Raw genomic sequence first — 18909 nt, 5'->3', positions numbered from 1 at the left:
TGATCTTTATTATTCATATTGACCATTATATTAAAAATTTCATTAAAAAAAATAACCTCTAATAGCTTTTAATGTCACACTAACTTTTATTTCAACATAATAACCTTTATTTTAATATAGTGACCTTTTTTTATTAACAAAACAATCCTATTGTCTCTAATGTTAGTGGTTCATAATAAATTAGTGTGAACCAGGTCCATTTAAGAATTTGTAAAAAAACAAAGGTATTATTTATTAAGTGAAATACTTTCATATTCAGATGTAAGATTACAGACACACTTGTTGATCATTAAAAATTTTCAAAATTTCAAGTTTAACAAAGTTACAACTTAAAGTGAAAATTTAGGAGGGAAACAAAATAATACTTTTAACTCATTTAAAAATTGTGGGAAAGTTCAGCTCAGTTCAGCTCCTAATTTCCTTCTCTTATAAAATATTCATTTTATTTCAGTTCAGTTCAATTTAGTTAAACTCAGTTCAGTTCAGTTCACTTCACTTCACTTCAGTTCAATTCATTTTAGTTTAGCTGAGTTCAGACAATGAGAACATGCCCTAAATTCTAAAATACAGAAAAAGAAAAATAAAAGTAACACAATAAGAAAGGGAGACAGCCCTGGAATCTTCCATTTTCATTTTTTCATATCATCCATTACTCTCATTTGTCTCTCTCTTCTCTAATCTCTACACATTTCATCACATTTTCCATTCAAGCGTTCTTTTCTCAAGTGGCCTAGAAGATTTCGTATTCCCAGAATCAGGTAATTTACTTTTGTCTGTCTAAAATTAGGTTTTTTTTGGGGTTTCCATGGAATAAATCTTAATGCATTAGATAAATTCTGACGGTATTTCTCTCTTATTCTAAATTGAGGACTTTTTTTATTGTAAATGGAAGAGTCAATTCGATTGATTATAGGTTTTGCTTTTATAGTATCTCAAGTTTCACATGGCTCGTTTTATTTACACAATTTATTTTTTCTGCAATTTACAAGTATAATTTTTGCTAATATTTACCATTTCTGAATCAATTGGGATTTACCCGCTACTTTTGCTGGATTTGCTAATGTCTATCGTCTCACTCGCGTCGTCGACTCCCTAATCTCAAATGCTTTTGCAGCTGCTACTTTCGCCTGCATTCTTGGCCTTCTCTCTGTTTCAGCTGAGGTAATTTTCTACACTATTTATTTACTCTCTATATATCTTATTACTCACTCTGTTTTGCACTATTTATTTGACTAATGTTTGTGATTAATTCAGTATACTACAAATTATTAGTGATCAGTTGTTATACTACCTTTATTAAATGTTTTGTGCAACTTTTGTCAAACATGGATCTAAATTGCTAATTATTATGTGCAACTTTCTGTGCGAATCCGGGTGAGTTTCGTGGTTAGGTGTTCGCGGGGGTGGGGGGTTTTCGTGGGTCTAGGTTCTGGTTTGTGGGTGTTTGTGGAGGTGGTTTTGGGTTGTGGTTGGGGGGTTTTTGCTAATATTTACCATTCCTGACATCAATTGGGATTCTGCTCGTTTGATGTGGTGGTGGTAGGGAATGGGTATGGAAGTACCTAAAGGGGGGTGGGGGGTGGGGGGTGGGGAATGAACTTAGAAGGATTTGGGGGAACGGAGGGGGTAAAGGGAATGAGAAAAAACGGCTAACAAATAGCAACAAAGGGAATGTGGATAGTGGATTGTTTAAGTTTAAATCCATGTTAGCTTAATTGATTCAATAGATGCCTAGCTGAGCTATCTAATAAAGTTAGGCCTCAAAATTAGTCAGGCAAACACATTGGAAAAGAGATAAAAGAGGGAAAATCTTTTTATGGTATGTGCTTTAGAAAACCTTCATTCTAGGATTTTCTATGATTCCCTTTGACTTTAGCTGGTTGGCTTAGATATTATTGTTATATGCAATATCTTTGTGATTGAATAAATACATTTTTCATATGTTCTATCGGGAGTAAAATATTATTAAATAGGACCGACTTACTGATGGTAAGCTATATTATTTATTATATTTCTCTTTTCTAAAAGTTGTTTCTCATAACTTTCCAAGGCACATCTTTGAGCATTACCGCTAATATTCCAAATTGAGATGAATCAAATAAGCCCTCATAAGTGTGATTATTGTATATATCTTTTAGGTATCATGTTTAAAAGTTTGAGCTATTTCAACAAGACATTTCCTAACATCTTTTAGGAGCAAACATTGTATTAAAGATAATGTAACTAATGAATAATCATGCGCTTTAAATACATCAGGACTTTAGCCTAGGGTCCTTTCCCCCCCCCCCCCCCCCCCCCCCCCCCCCCCCCCTTAGATAATAATATTCAGTATAGATATTTGTAATAAGTAAAAAATCAATGTGGAGGTGGAGGCTTGGAGCTGCAAATAAGTGTGATTAAATTTTAATTGGTAATAATAAGTAAATTTACATAGTAAAATTTATGGGTGCATCAGTAAAAACCACTTTATATCTCTTAAAAATGGTTGATATTAGAAAATGGTTTCAATTTGGTAGAATAAGGTGAAGAGAACTAGGCGTAAAATCTTTGCCCTAACCTTTTAAAAGCATTTAAGTCCCTTCGTGTCTGAAATTAAGCTCACTTATTGAAGACTCTTGCTTGTAGAATAGTGTAAAAAAGTTTTTAAAAATGAATAGTTGTAAGAAAATTTGGATCGACTCAGAAAGGTGGAGTGAAAGGTGGGTGTGTAAGAAAAACGTGGATTAAGACTTAAGAGTGAGTGGAAATGTGTTAATATTGTGAAGTAAAAAGTTAATCTAGTAACCCAAAATAAAATGAAGTAAGAGGGAGTTGAACTTTTTGAAATAACTAAAAAAGATAGTGAGTAGAACTGTTGGAAATGATGGGAGTATGAAATATGAAAATGGTGCCCCAATTCAAATTAAACATCCTTTTATGCTTAATGAGACTGGAAAATTTCCAGTAGACTTTCACTTTCCAAATGCTTGTCAAATATCTGTTTCTTGGACTTGTTTACTCATGTTGGACATGAGTGCAATGACTTCAAGTGTTAGACTTTGGCTACTTTATAATAATCTCATATCTCGAAATGCACTTAATGCAGTGTCAACCGTTAGTACCCATGTTATATCATATAAAGGACTTGGATACTTGAGATGAAGTGAAGAGTTGGATTCACAGTCATCAACTCTTGAAAATGTTATTGAACCTTTGTTAATCCTGCCCTATAGACATTTAAACTGAAGAAATAAATAATGGTAACAAGTGTTTGGGTGTCATTGTCACTTAATATCTTATCAACCCATTCTTAATTTGTGTCTTCATGAGAATCATGACTTTGTATGCCTACAAAGCATATTCATCCTAACCATAAGTTTTTTTTTTGATGTTTCACTACAAGAAAAAAATTGATTTGCTGCATTTTGGGCAATTCGCTGCAAATCAAAGTGGAGTTTACATAGGTTTTAGTAAAAAACTGCTTATTTTTTATTACAATTATTTATTAGCAGGGGTTTTTCCTTTGAACCGCTGCTAATCAATTATCTTACATTTACCCTCCTTCTTTAGCCGCCTAATTCATTCACTCTCTCTCTCCCCCTCTTCTGCCTTCATTGTTTCTCACTCAACCCCATACTTATCGCCGGAACTTTTATCGTCATCCTCACCGACACTATTTTTCCTCTTATTCCAAGATTTAGTGGTGAAGCTATTTTTCTCATCAACAAAGCTGCTGTACTTTCTCTCTCCTCTTTTTCCTATGTTCTATTGATTTTTGGTTGAATTTGCTTGATTTTGAACTGGGTTTTGCTTAATTTGTTTTAATTTTTCTGGGTTTTTTTTTTTTTTTGAATAATAATGATTCTGGGTTTTTGTTTATTTGAATTTATTCTGAATTATGTGTATGTCTGCATCTAGTTGCTGCAATTTGTTTACTCAATAATGTTAGGGTTTGCTCTGTGTTGATAATTAGTTGGTGCAAAAATATTAATTATTTAGTGATATTGTATTTATAGGATTAGGGAATGGTTTTGGATCATGGTAGGTGATTGGAGAATTGTAGTACTAAGATTATTGGGGGTTGGAGAGATTTACTGAAAAATTGTACTGAAAAATTGTTGGGCACCAATTTGTGAGTGTATATGCAAGGATTTTAATTAAAATCATGTAGTATGAAATTGGTTGGTTATCTTTTCACAAGAATAGTTTGTGGAGCCTCAAAATTGCTGTCAAGTGGAGTCTAATTAAGGTTGTATATGGTTGGTTGGAATTTGGAAGATGTATATTTGTTTTTTATTTTGCTCGTATTTACAGTGGTCTATGGGCATGCTTTTGTTCTTGTTAAGCAAAGGAAAATGACTTAACCTTATAGATTAGTCAGCATGAGGACTATGATAATTAGCTAATTAGATTAAGGTTTACGACAAAGATAAAAACTTTGAGAAATGTAAGAAGTAGTAAACAAGTCAGTTTCTTAGATTTGATGCCAATGCATTCAGATTGAATAATCTAATACTTGAGTAATGGTTTAACTCAATTTTAAAAGCATTGTTCACTAATTATATGCATGAAAAATGTCTCTTCTATCTATGTTATTGGAAAGGCAAACACTACCTAAAGAGTAAAGTCACTAGCCCAAACGAATACAAATTTGGTCGGTTTGCTGCCAATCTGCCATAACAATTGCACTCTCTCTTGACTTTTCCATGTCATTTGAATTTCATCATAGAGTAAAGATTCTATTTTAGTTCTTTGGTTTCCATTGTTATTATCATATATTTCTCACATTAGGTGGTTCAATACTTCAATTGTAGGGAAAGGTGGAAAAGAAGTAATATGAAACTTATTAAAATCTTACTTAGTTTTCTTTGGGAGGTGGAAAAGATTATTGTCCCTTGTTTATATCTATTTGTGTGATTGTTTGTATCATATATTTTTCTCCCAATAAGGCTGTTAATGTGCTACTGATTATTATGCATTTTGTTATCAGTAAGTGACAAGCCTTGTCCTTTTATATTAAATGCTAATGTTGTTTGTGCTATATTAAATACGTTCACCCATATTTGCCCGAATATCCAGTATAAACTATAAATTGTTGAAAAACTAACAAAGGTGACATGTCCCTTTAGACAGAATATGAATATTGGTCTTGTTGGATAAAACCTTTGATCCAGTCCGTTTAGCAATGTGTGATAGGCACAATATTTTTTATTTTTTTCACTTTGATTCCAAAGCGTCTATGGCATTGGTTTTGTATCAATGCACTTCTGTGGGGTATGCACTTATATTTCAAACTAATCTTTGTTCTGTCTTGCCAAATTTAAAGTACTCTTTGATCCTTGTTTTATTTCATCTTCCTTAGTAAATACGAAACATTAAAGAGTGGACCAAGGCATATCATAATCATTCTTGTGAGATCATCATAACATGTAACATGCATTAGACTGAGAATGAGGGAAGGATGAAAAGATTATAGAGAAGAATATGTACAATGATGATGTCTGGATTTTCACTTTTGTGCATAAAATTGGATTGTGAGGCTCACTGTATTCCAGTTGTATTAATGGATAAGACATCATTGGTGATCATAACATCAAATAGTAGTTAGAATTGACTGTTGATTTGATTGTGTATGTTTGTAAGTCTGTAAGTGTTGGTGTTGGTGAATTTCTTAATCTGTGATTGTAATATGATGAATTTTATCAGTGATTTTAATACAGTTGGTGCTTGGTAGATCAAACTTGGGGCGTTTCTATTTTTATGTGTTCTTTAGTTGCTATTACAACCTTTATTCCCAAACTTGAAGTTGAAAATTCCTATTACAAAGTAGCATAAATATGGTAAGCTAGCCATGATCTTGTCTAACATTGTGGTAGACTCTTATAATAGCAAAATACAGTGTGATAGCTATCATTCAAGCGTCTTAAGGTATTTCCAGTTGTGCGTTGTGCGTTGTGCGTGTTGGACCGGACATCCTTTGTATCTTATCCACGTCACACAACAGTAGATAATGTAGACTTCCATTGGTATTTTAGGTTGTTTCAACTCTGCTCTATGAACTTTTATTTGATTAGCAGAAATGTTATGAGTGCTTTTGCTGGGTAGTTGTACTTGTGTAATATTTATGAGTTATTCATGTTGTTTCTTTCTTTTTTCTGCTCCTCCACAATGCATTAACGTGAATCATGCGATAAAAATTCGCCCAATATGCTGTTTATTAAGCAATCTCATACTCTGTATTTTAGTTCAACTTGACAATTTGCAGGTTAAGCCATTTTTTCTAATACTATTTTCTGTGTATTTTCTCATTCAGGTATCTAAATTCTAACAAAATTTTCATGGAACCTTCATATGTCCGAGCCACAATTCGTCTTGGATCTGAGAATTATACAGTCAGCGGAAGCACAGGCCTTCTCTCAGAACAGTTGGTTTCAATGAAAGAAGAAAGCATGACCATATTAAAGGAATACATCACCAAAACTAATGCTCCAGCTGATGTTCCTGATGAACCACTTGAAGGCTCTTCAGGAGATGAAGATGAAATTTCAAAAAAGCCGAAACCAAAGAAGCGAAAATGATGTACTGTTGGCTAGTAACTAACATTCTTGGAAAATGTTGAAACTGATATATAATCAATTTTTGATTGTAGAAGTTAAAGAGAATATGTACTAAGTACAAATTTGAGAATTCTAGAGATTAGCATAAACTCCCCTTGCAAGAAAGAAGTTATATTTGTGTTATCGCATTTAACCTTGAGAGTAGATGTCTGCTAACATAGGTTTTTGCTCTCGTAATATATGACTTCATGAGATTATAGCTTAGGTTTGTATTCATTCATAAGTTTCCTTACATATAACCTTTATTGTTCTCATTCTAATTTTCTACTTTAATTAGTGCTTAATATAAATTATTATGGCATTTACTACAAAATGAGAGCTCATATACTCCCTCCGGTTTTTAATAGTTGTTCTTTTCTCCATGCACGGAGTTTTAAGAGAAATTAGAGAAAGTAATAAAATATTGTGGTAGTAGGGTAGGGAGAAGAATAAAAAATTGTAAAAATCAAAAGTATTTGAGAGAATTGGAAGAGTGAAAATATGTAATTAATAAAATATGATTTATATTGGGTCTACTAGGTGAGAGAAATGAATTATATATTGTAAAAGATTTCTAAATAAAGAAATAAAACAAGTATTTAAAAATGATCGAAAAAGGAAAGTGTGGTAAATATTTAAAAATAAGGGGAGTATATAGTAAGGTAACTCAACAAGATAATACATATATTATATATTAATTTGTATATATCCCTTCATCTATACTATACCCAAGTAGAGTATAAATGGGACACATTTAAACTACATTTCACTCATTTAAATAGCAATACTATTGAGATTTAGGCCTTTAACAAGCTACAAGCTAATAGTAGCCAAGTAGCTCAAGCCAACTATAATACATATCATGATCTACTAATAGTACACTTAATTAAGAGGATATAAATAGATTTAGCACTTGGGGAAAGGTGTACCACATGACCTAGCAACCTTCCATGCATTAGGAGTATTAACAAACTTTTTAAGATAAGGATTTTTCATGTATTGGCAAAGGCATGGTTTTTGCTCTTTGATCTTGCTGCAACAAACTGCTGTTGGTGGGCTTGCTGAAGTGATCGCGTTCACGCAAGGGCTAAGTTGTGCAGGGCTACAACTCACCGCATTGGCTAACTCAACCGTGTTAGCCAACACCAGCACTAGCATTGCACAAATAGCCATGTTAATGAAGGATGGCTTCATTTTTGACTTGGAGGATTGGAACTTTCTACTAAGTAACGTTTATTGTGTGCTCTTTTTGGTTGTGTTTGTGTTGGGTGACTTCTGAAATATAAATTTCACATCTATTTATAGATGTAAAAAGTTGTTGCTTTGGTTGTTGTGATGAAGTACTATGTGGAATAGATATTATGTACTAGAGGATTTATTAGATTTACCTTTTTTTGGGTGCTCATGTCCTAGAGTAATTATGGGTGATTAACCCTACTACCCTAGTGCTTGCAATAATTAGTTGGCCAAATCGTACACTATGCTTATAGGTTGAACTCAAACTTTAGAGCTAGATTGCTATGACACTATGCTTATAAGATCTCTTTCTATAGTGGCATTAGTAGCAAAGTTTACCTAGTAGTAAAAGAAAATGTTGGTTTGTCCTAGATTAGAACTTAGGGTGATCGTCTAAAAAGGTTTTTTAGTTTTTATTTTTTTTATTATTATGATAGAGCCTTAATGACGAGTGATGAAAATCGATTTCATATAATTCCCCGTAATCAGGATGTATGTAAGCTCTAACTACCTAAGCTCTTGTTCAATCTCATGTGCCTTGTTTACTTGAGTTGGATCAACAACAATTCAGTTGTGTTTGAGTTCAATTTTAAATAGGTAGTACCTATAATATTGTGATTCAAACACATTCATATTTTAGCAAGTTGGGTTGATTGTAATAATTCTACTAATGTATTTGAGTTGTTATTGCGATGGGTATAGATTGATTTGAATCGTTGAAACAATTTAAAGTAACTAAATCCATATAGGGTGTCAAATTTCTTTGAATTTTATGATCATGGGTTAAGTTGAGGTTGATCAACTGATAATTCTCTTCGGTTAAAAGTACGCGCGCGCGCCTAGTATGAATAACTTCTTACTCCCTTCCCTTCGTGTTTTAATAAGTGTTACATTTACTAAATCCCGTCGTGTTTTAACAAGTGTTACACTTTCTTTTTTGGTAAAAAGTTACATTAAAATATTATATCTTTCTCCTCTCATGGTCCCTACCCAAACCCATTATTACTTTTTTTTTTTGATTATATCTTTCCTCTCACATTCATTACTTTTCACTAAAGTATTAACCCTACTACATGCATTTGATAAAGAAATAATCATTTGGGGTCATTTTTTGACATCTTTAATAAATCATGAAAGATTTAACATACACAAAGTAATTGGTGAAATCACCGAATAAATGATGGAACCCCTCACGAGTCATTAAATCAAAGTACGAGTGTTTGAATGTCACAATAAATCAAAGATAGAGCTGATGATTATTGCGACGATTTTGTCCATTAGCAATAATTAATTCGGTGCAAAGTGATTCTTTACATTGATTTATCTTGCTTTGCCTCTTTTTTTGAATTGCTTTTACTTGCCTCTACTTTTACATTTAGCACGCGTAAGACCAATCAATCCGCATTTCGCCTATAAATTCGATTCATTTATCATCACTTGAGAGTTGACAGTAGAGGGAGGAGGTTACTCTTAACCATTTTGTAGTTGCTGGGTTTCGAACCCGTGACCTCAAAGTCACAAGGTGGGTTTCTCACAACTTCACATACTCATTTGTTTAGTTGATGTAGGGTGTATCCATTCAAATGCCAAAAAAAAAACAAAAAAAAGAAATTCTACAATATAACCCACTATTTTTAAAAATTCTACTATGTGCCCTCACATTTTGAAACTTCTATATAGTAACCCGCAAATTCATTTAGTAACTATATATAGTAACCTTGCCGTTATCCCACCATTAATTAATTCCGTTAGTGGGTCCTACTCTCCAATTTTCAATATTTTTTATTGATTCTTGGGCGTTATAAAATGTTCTGTTAAAGGTTTAGGGGCTATTTTGGTCCTAAAGGGTCCAAATTAAGCTTAAATTTGACAAATATGAAACGTAAATACCTCGTTTTACGCATTAAGAAATGTCTCGATTTGCGTATTTATATTTTAATATGTAAAACGTGGTATTTATGTTTTTTTTTTTGGCAAATCTAAGCTCAATTTGGTTCCTTTAGGCCAAAATAGCCCCTAGAACCTTTAACGAAACATTTTACAACGCGCAAAAATCAATAAAAAAATATATTAAAAATTGTAAAGTGGGCCTCAATAACGGAATTATTAACGGTGAGATAACGGCAAGGTTACTATATAGTTAATAAATAAACTTGCGGGTTACTATATAGAAGTTTCAAAAAGTAAGGACACATAGTAGAATTTCTAAAAGTAGCGGTTATATTGTAGAATTTTCTAAAAAAAATAAAAAAAAATGTATTGTACAGTGGTACATACAAAATAGTCGCTCTGCTCTATCGTGATTGCAACACTATCTTTTTAGTAAAATAATAATAATAATAATAATAATAATAATAATAATAATAATAATAATAAATAAATAAATAACACCACGTTTAAGCAAAACAATTAAATTTTAGCAAAATAACATAAACTAGATGAAGCCCGTGCGATGCACGATTTGTTCGTATTTTTTAAAAAATATTTTTTTTCATATTTATGTGATTAAAATTGTTATTATATTAGTTTTAAAATATTAGATAAAATTCCTAATCTCAAAAGATAATATTTTGTATTTAATTAATTTAAACATTAAAATCTCATTCGTCAATTTTGCTTACGTGGCATTTGAATTATTTAATTGTAAAATAAATTAATAATCTCTTATTTAATTGGCTACAACTAAACTTTATAATCCTACGTGGCGCGCTAAGATAATTAAATCCCATGTGGCTCTCTAAAAACTCGGGAAAAAACTCCCCTTTATATTTATATATATATATATATATATATATATATATATATATATATATATTAGATTATATTTGAAATTGCACATAATCATTAAAATAAAACAATTATGTAATGATTCGAGTCATAATCCGGCCCAGTTACTAGTTTACTATTTACTCAATTGTTAAAAAAAAACAAAGTTTATTCTTATTAGCAAAAATGCATAAAAACGCATATACTGCATCCAATCATAGAGTTTTCCACTTTTGTTGGTGATGAGGGTATTTTAATGTTAAAAATCATAAAAGCTATTAAATTGAACTGATAAGAACAAAATTTGGAGTGTATATAGGCGCATAGCACCTATTTATTTAACAGGTATATAAGAGGGCATTTTGTTTTTTTCAATTTTTTATTCGTTTAATTTTTTCCTACAGTGGTACATCATGTAACTACTCCCTCCATTTTTAAATACTTGCTCCATATGGAGGTAGTAGGGGGTGGAAGAATAAAAAATTGTATAAAGTAAAAATAGTGGAGATAATTGGAGGAGAGAAAATACGACATTAATAAAATATTATTTATGTTGGGTCCATTAAGTGAGAGAAATTAATTAAGTATTGAAATAACTAATAACTTTCCAAATAAGGAAATGGGAACAAGTATTTAAAAACGGCCGGAAAAGAAAAGTGGAGCAAGTATTTAAAAACGGAGGGAGTATTATGCTACAATGGTACATTCATGTATACTATTATGCATGTGTAATATACCATTAAGGCCCCGTTCTTTAGAGCTGCTTTGCTCTACTCTGCTCTGCTTCAATCTACTCTGCTCTGCTTAAAAATAATACTTAATATTGAATTATTATACTAATAATTAATATTTAATAATAATAAATGATTAATATTTAATAATAATAATAATATTTAATATTAAATAATAATAATAAATAATTAAATAATAAATATTTTATAATAATAATAAATAATATTTAATAATAATACTATTATTAAAAATTAATATTTAATAATTATAATATTAATAAAATTTAATATTTAATAATAATAAAAATAATTAATAATTAAAATTTAATAATAATAATATTAATAATAATAATTAATATTTAATAATCATAATATAAATAATTATAATAATTAATATTTAATAATAATAATAATAATAATAATAATGATGATGATGATGATGATGATAATAATAATAATAATAATAATAATAATAGTAATAGTAATAGTAATAATAATAGTAGTTATACAATGATAATAATTGTAATAATAATACTTAATAATAATAATAATAATAATAATAATAATAATAATACTTATTATAATCTTCAGCAGGATCGGGTTCGCTATAGCTAGAGGGGTGGGGGCCCAGATTGTATCTCGGCTCCCCACTAATTTCTTGTAAATTGATTGACTTTGTAGGTTTTTTCTGATATAATAATAATAATAATAATAATAATAATAATAATAATAATAATAATAATAATAATAATAATGAAATCTGCTCTGCTCTGCCCAGAAGCACAAAAGAACAGGGCCTAAGTATAAGTTGTCTTAATAGTACTTTTTGTGTACTATAATGCACGTAATGGTACTTTTTACTATCATATTTTCCACCAAAATTCTTTCCACCTTGGCTCATTTTCACGTGACAAACTTCAACTTAGTTTCAAGAATGCCATCCTAAATGTTTGCTAACATAGAGGTGCTATACGCCTATAGTTATTCCAAAATTTGAACTAGAGTATATAGTAAGCACTAAGTAGGTGTTATTGCTAAAAGATGAACTTTCAGAGAATATAGGAAGGGAGAAGTACTTGATTGTTCTAGACGATGTTTATGTTAATGATCCTAAAGAATGGCGTGCTTTAAGAGAGTTTTTAATGTTTAGTATAGGTGGGAGTAGGATCGTAGTTACTACATGCTACAAAGAGACAACAAGGGCTATAGGGAGTGAACACACATACGAGTTGAAAGGTTTGTCCAAAGAGTATTTGTGGCAATTTTTTAAGAATACGGCTTTTGAGAAAGGGCAAGAACAGGGGAGCAGCCCTGAATTAGTTGAGATAGGAAAGAAGATTGTTGAGAAATGTGATGGAATTCCTTTAGCCATAAAAGAGCTAGGTTGTCATTTATTTGGCCAGGATATAAGTAAATTGAGTTTGTTTGAAAAGTATGGATTAGCAGCCGCAATTGGTGATGATAGAGGTGAAGATAAGACTATGTTGATACTAAAGCTTAGTTAATAGTCGAGAATCTCTAGTGAAAAGTTGCTTAAGCTATTGTACGTTGTTCCCTAGGCCAAGGGTTTCATCATCGACAAAAAGATGTTGCTCAACCTCTGGATGGCACAAGGATATGTGGTGCCACTCGATGGTCAAAGTATGGTGGATTCTGCTGAGGAGTACTTATCAAAATTGTTACTCAGATTGTTTGTTGCAACCTGTAAAAAGGGATGAATTTGGATAGGTTATGTTTTGTGAAATGCATAGTCTGATGCACGACGTTGCTTTAGATGTTGGAGCACAAGAGATTTGAGTTGTGGATTCTATTGCAGAAAACATGACAGATAACATCCTCCATCTAAATCATATCGGAATGATTGTAGTGAAAGCATTTTTCCTAAGACTAACATCCGTTCATATATTCATGGCATTTTGGATGTGTCCTTTCCACCACTTGAAAATCTTGTATCAAGCTGGTTATTTTTAAGGGCATTAGACTTACATGACTTGTATATTAAAAGTTTGCCAGAGTCGATATGTAAACTCCTGCATTTACGATATCTTGATCGATGTTTCTGATAATCATCTTGAAAGACTTCCGAATTCAATCACTAAACTACACAACCTACAAACTCTGAACCTAGAAGGTTGCACTAACTTAAAAGAGTTGCCTTAGGATTTATATAAATTGGTGAACCTTAGTAGCTTAAATATTAATAAATGCCTTGTGATATTTTCAATGCCTTTGGGTATAGATAAAATGACAAGTCTTCTTACTCTCACTACATTTGTAGTAGCTAAAGAGTACTCATCAAGTGAGGAAGAAAGTCCGAGTGAGGATGACAGCTCAAGTTAGCCGTGAGCAAAATGTGGGCATGTTAAAAGATTTGAAAGCCCTTATAAACCTACGAGGCTCGATTAGCATAATAATTCCTCCAAAATGTGTGGATGTTGATGACAAACAGAACCGTGAAGAAAGCCCAAAGGATACTTAAGGAGTATGGAGCATCCGAAGGAGGCCGAAGGAGGTATCAATTGAGTTTGAATGCGACAAGTATTGTGACGAAGTAGCTACCAAACATGAAAATTTGCTAGAAAAATTACGGCCTCATTCTAACCTCAAAGGGGTGGAATTAAGCGATTATCAAGGTGCTACTTTTACAAAGTGGACATCAAATCTCCCAAACCTTGTAAAGATAAAGATCGATTCTTTCAAGGGGTTGCAACATTTCTGTTGAGCAATTAGGTTTTGATGATTATAAACTAATGATGATTATCTATCTAATGTGTATGTTAAGTTGTGCATAGAAAGAGCAAGTTATGTTTGGAACAGAATACAAGAAACCCGAGCAATTATATATATAAGGAACTTGAGCAATATAGGATAAGCTATAGAGGAACAAGAACAATGATAAGTGTTACGGTTGATAAGCATGATGATGACTAAGGAACCATGAAGGTAACTATGTAAATAGGTGTTTACATATGTTAGCTTCACGAGGTAAGTATCCTATACATATATATGTCATGTATGTGTAGAAGTCTTTTAATTTAGTCTAGTTTCTTTATTGTTTTTATAAATGAAAAAACTAACCTTCTGAGTTACTTTGTTATCCTCAGAAGTTTGCTCAGTTTGTCATCATTAAAAAGGGGCAACTTGTTGACCCTTATGAAGTTTTGATGATGATGTTAAGAATTGAGCAAACTTCCATTTAATAAGGATTTTCTAGTGTTGTGATGTTTGCAGGTTCAGTAAGCGTTGAGGGCTGAAGTAGGAACTGAAACAGAAGAACTTTAGAAGATCCATGAGGATACAAGTAAAGTTAGAAGAAGAGTTCCAGAAATGGAACTTCCAGAAGTTTCTTAACAGGAACTTCAAAACGGGTTGTAACGACCTGGTTCCGGTGTAATGCTGGGGCAAACCCTAAGATCCAAAATATATCAAGACTACAGGATTCCAGAACAAGAGTTTCAGAGAAGCAACATGAAGACAGAGAAATAGAAGTATATTGCTCTAGGATTCATGTAAGTATGTTGGACATAAAAGTCGGTCTGGAACAAGTCTATATAGAACCAAGGTGAACTCCAAACAGTTAATGAAATTAGAGTGACTGACTTGTCAGGAACTCAGAGACTGTCAGAGTTCAGGAACCTAATAGGAACTTAAGTATGCACGTCGTTAAAAGTCGGTTTTAATGATATATATTTATTTACCTAATACGTGCATATCTTTTAGGGATTTGGTTTTACTGAATAAAGATATTTATCTTCTAATAAATCCCTTTTGGAAAAAGATATATTTTGTTTAAAAAGTATTTTTAAACTAAAAGATAAGATTGAAATAAAATCTGATTTTTATGTTAAGTTTATCTTATTATTATGGACATATTTTATTCTTAACAAAAAGATGTATTTTCGGAAAACTTGTTTTTAGAAAATATCTTTTAAACTTATCTTTTCAGAAAATCTATCTCTTTCAAGATGAAATGAATAATTCGAGTGTACTATAAATATGCTCATATGTATTCATTCAAAGTTGAGGCTGATGATGTGTAGTGGTCGTGCTTAATGGTTTTATCCTTCACCACGAAGCTAAGTCAGTCCTCCTGGTCAAAGTTCCTATCAGGTTTTGGTTACAGTACGTCCAATGAGTTCCAGACAGATCTTGAGTGTTCAACATATTAGTTTTATCTCTTTATTCATAGATATGTATTTAGGGATATTCAATGAGATCTTGTAATGGGAAAAAGGGTTTTGAGTGTTTTGTATTTTGGGGTGAGATTGTGAATTCTCTTAAATTCACGTTTGAGTGTATGAGTTTGAATTCTCTAAAATTCGAGTGGTAGTTAGTCACCCCGAGTGTGTTTTGGGTTGCACAGTGAGAAAAAGGAACCTGAGTGTGTCTTAGGTCGAGAAAGGAACCTGAGTGTGTCTTGGGTCGAAAAAGGTGCCTGAGTTTGTCTTAGGTCTGATAGGATAGGTTCTTATCAATAAGCAAGTGTCTTAGGAGGAACTTGTGAAGCAAAGGTCTGTGTAATAGGTTGTACTAGGAGAGTTGCCTATTATAGTGGAATTTGTTTATAAGTCCCAATAGGGCCGAGGTTTTACTTCCAGTTGGGCACTGGATGGTTTCCTCGTAAAACTTGTTGTGTGCTTTAAGTTCCTTTACGTTTTAATTGTTTATTTCCGCTTAAGTTCCGCGATTGGAACCTACTACCATTCACCCCCCCCCCCTCTTGTAGTAGTTCATCTAAACTAACAATTTCTCATTACTCAGTAAAATGCAGCATCTGAAATCACTGACAGTATCACGTATGAGCAATTTGAAGTATATGGAGATGACAAGCAGCACCAGCAGTAGAGATTATACACGAACGCCAACAAACTTCACTTTCTTTCCCTCCCTTGAAGAGCTAAGTATAAGTTTTGCTCCCGAGTTGACAGGGTGGTGTGAAGGTGATCAACAGCATGTTACAAAGGATGGTAGTTGTTGGCAACCAGCATTTTTGCGCCTTTTTCATTTCCTCCTTGTCCAAGGGTGGAACTACTCGACTTGGGAGGTCTTAATGAAAACTTCACAATAATGGAGTTTAGTGATCGCGAAGGTAGCAATGGCTACCGCCCTTCAGCATTCAGAAAGGTGAATGTTTTCGATAATATAGCTGTCTTAAATCACTATCACTGAATTCTGTCACAAGCATCAACATAGCATGGGATGATGATGTGGAGACTCTATCCGAAGTCAAGCAGGCATTCAAAAATTGCTGCTCTTCATTGCGTAAACTTACAATCAAAGGTTGTGATAACTTGAAGAGTATTTCCGGAGCATTAGAGTACCTCCCTGTCCTAGAGTCACTATCAATAATTGAATGTCCGAGTTTAATCTTCAAAGACGACGATGGCATGCCTTGGAGATCCCTTCATCAAAGCCTCCGATCCTTAGAATTATGGAAACTTGAAAACATGACCATTCTGCCTAGAGGGATGCAGTACTTGACCGCGCTCCAAGAGCTGACCATTGAATGTTGCTGGGAATTGAAGGACTTGCCAGAATGGATTGGCTGCTTGTCATCTCTAAAGTCCCTTCGGATTAAGAATTGCGATGAAATCCAATCATGCATTACAAGATTCAATGCGGAAGCTCACATCATTCAAGCTACTAGATCTGGGTTATTGTAAAGAAGGCTTGAAGGAACGATGCCAAAATTCAATCGGAGAGGATTGGCCTAAGATTCAACACGTCTCCTCCATCATTATTTACGAATAATCACAACGGTGCATCTTAGCTTTATACATCAAATGCAAAATAAAAGGTTGTGTCACATACTCGCATTTGATTATTTCATATAGTATCATTGTGCATTGTAATAATTGATGTATTATTGACTTATTGTATTAATACTAGCTTGTAATAAACTGTAACAAATGTTATACTACTATTTCATAGGTATTGTTAATATAAGACGATTTTTATCGTCTTTTGGTACTAAAATAATTGAATTTTGCCCATTTTTTTTGGAATGGCAGGAGTACAGTGGCTTTTTAACAAATTTATTTTGCAAAGAGAACGTAAAATTAACTTGTGTTTATGTTCATTATTAGTACAGGGCTTTTGGGTTATTGGGTACTCTGGAGCATAACAAGATTGGAACGACTATACGCTAAATAAACAAGGTAATTTATTAACTTAAAAATCACAAAAATGACATAATAAGGTGGAAATTTGTATACAGTATTTTATGTGGATTCTTCCATGATCCATCAATGTCTAAGTCACAAAAATTTTCTGTGCTATAATAGCTACTCTTACATGACAAAATGTATTAACCTGTGGTAATATAACAGGATTTCAGAGAAACAGATGTTATGTACAAATTCTTAAATGAACCTGGTTCACACTAATTTATTGTGGACCACTAACATTAGATAATTTATAATTGTTTTATTAATAAAAAAAAAAAGTCACTATAATAAAATGAAGGTTACTATGTTGAAAATAAAAGTCATTTGGTAATATATAGGCTATAAGAGGTTAATTTTTTTAATGAAATATTTTATAAGGTCAAGGTCACTATGTTAAAATTAGGGTCATAACGTCGTACTTCAAGTTCACAATAATATTAAACGTTATACAACTTTTAATAAAGGTTACTATGTTAAAAATAAGGTTATTATGTTAAAATTAAAGGTCACTATGTTCAATATAATGTCAGTTGCGTGTGTATAAATTTCGGGTCCACAATAATATTATTGTGAACCAGGTCCACGCAAGTATTTCTAGATGTTATGAAATTAAATTTGTGCTGTTGGAATTTCCACATTGAATGTTCATTTGTCCTGATGATTTCTATTGTACAATGATTTTTTTATTTTTAAAATTTTTTTTTTATTTGTACGGTGAAAATCAAATATAGTACGGTGAAAATCAAATATAGTGATAGTCATGGTTCATACAGATGTGTTAATTGCACTTTGAATGTTTGATGCTAGTATTATATTGTACTAATCGGTTTAAATTTTTGTAAATCTGGATCAAAAGGTTAACTCTTTATCTCTTTCATTACGAGTGTTAGTTTAGATGAACTACTACGAGAGGGGGGGTGAATAGTAGTAGGTTCCAATCGCGGAACTTAAGCGGAAATAAACAATAAAAACATAAAGAAAACTTAAGCACACAGCAAGTTTACGAGGAAACCATCCAGCGCCTAACTGGAAGTAAAACCTCGGCCCTATTGGGACTTATAAACAAATTCCACTATAATAGGCAACTCTCCTAGTACAACCTATTACACAGACCTTTGCTTCGCAAGTTCCTCTTAAGACACTTGCTGATTGACAGGAACCTATCCTATCAGACCTAAGACAAACTCAGGCACCTTTTTCGACCCAAGACACACTCAGGTTCCTTTCTCGACCCAAGACACACTCAGGTTCCTTTTTCCCACTCGCAACCCAAGACAGACTCGGGGTGACTAACTACCACTCGAATTTTAGAGAATTCAAACTCATACACTTGTGTGAATTTAAGAGAATCCACAATCTCACCCCAAAACCAATTACAACCCAAAGACACACTCTAACACATAAATGGAAAGCTACACATGAAACCCGAAATCA

General features: G+C 32.5%; 1 protein-coding gene across 1 annotated transcript; it reads left to right on the top strand.

Annotated features, from left to right (window-relative positions):
- Positions 1 to 16073: 16073 nt before the first annotated feature.
- Positions 16074 to 16971, top strand: LOC145594062 (putative disease resistance protein At5g66890). The gene is made up of 3 exons (XM_081650406.1): positions 16074 to 16275; positions 16387 to 16432; positions 16491 to 16971. Exons 1-3 carry the CDS (start codon positions 16074 to 16076, stop codon positions 16969 to 16971), a joined length of 729 nt encoding a protein of 242 aa, XP_081506532.1.
- Positions 16972 to 18909: the final 1938 nt, after the last annotated feature.

Source organism: Chenopodium album, chromosome 19, assembly GCF_948465745.1.
Source record: "Chenopodium album chromosome 19, dcCheAlbu1.1, whole genome shotgun sequence".
In the NCBI taxonomy this organism is placed as follows: Eukaryota; Viridiplantae; Streptophyta; class Magnoliopsida; order Caryophyllales; family Amaranthaceae; genus Chenopodium; species Chenopodium album.
This window is presented reverse-complemented; position numbering and strand designations above follow the sequence as displayed.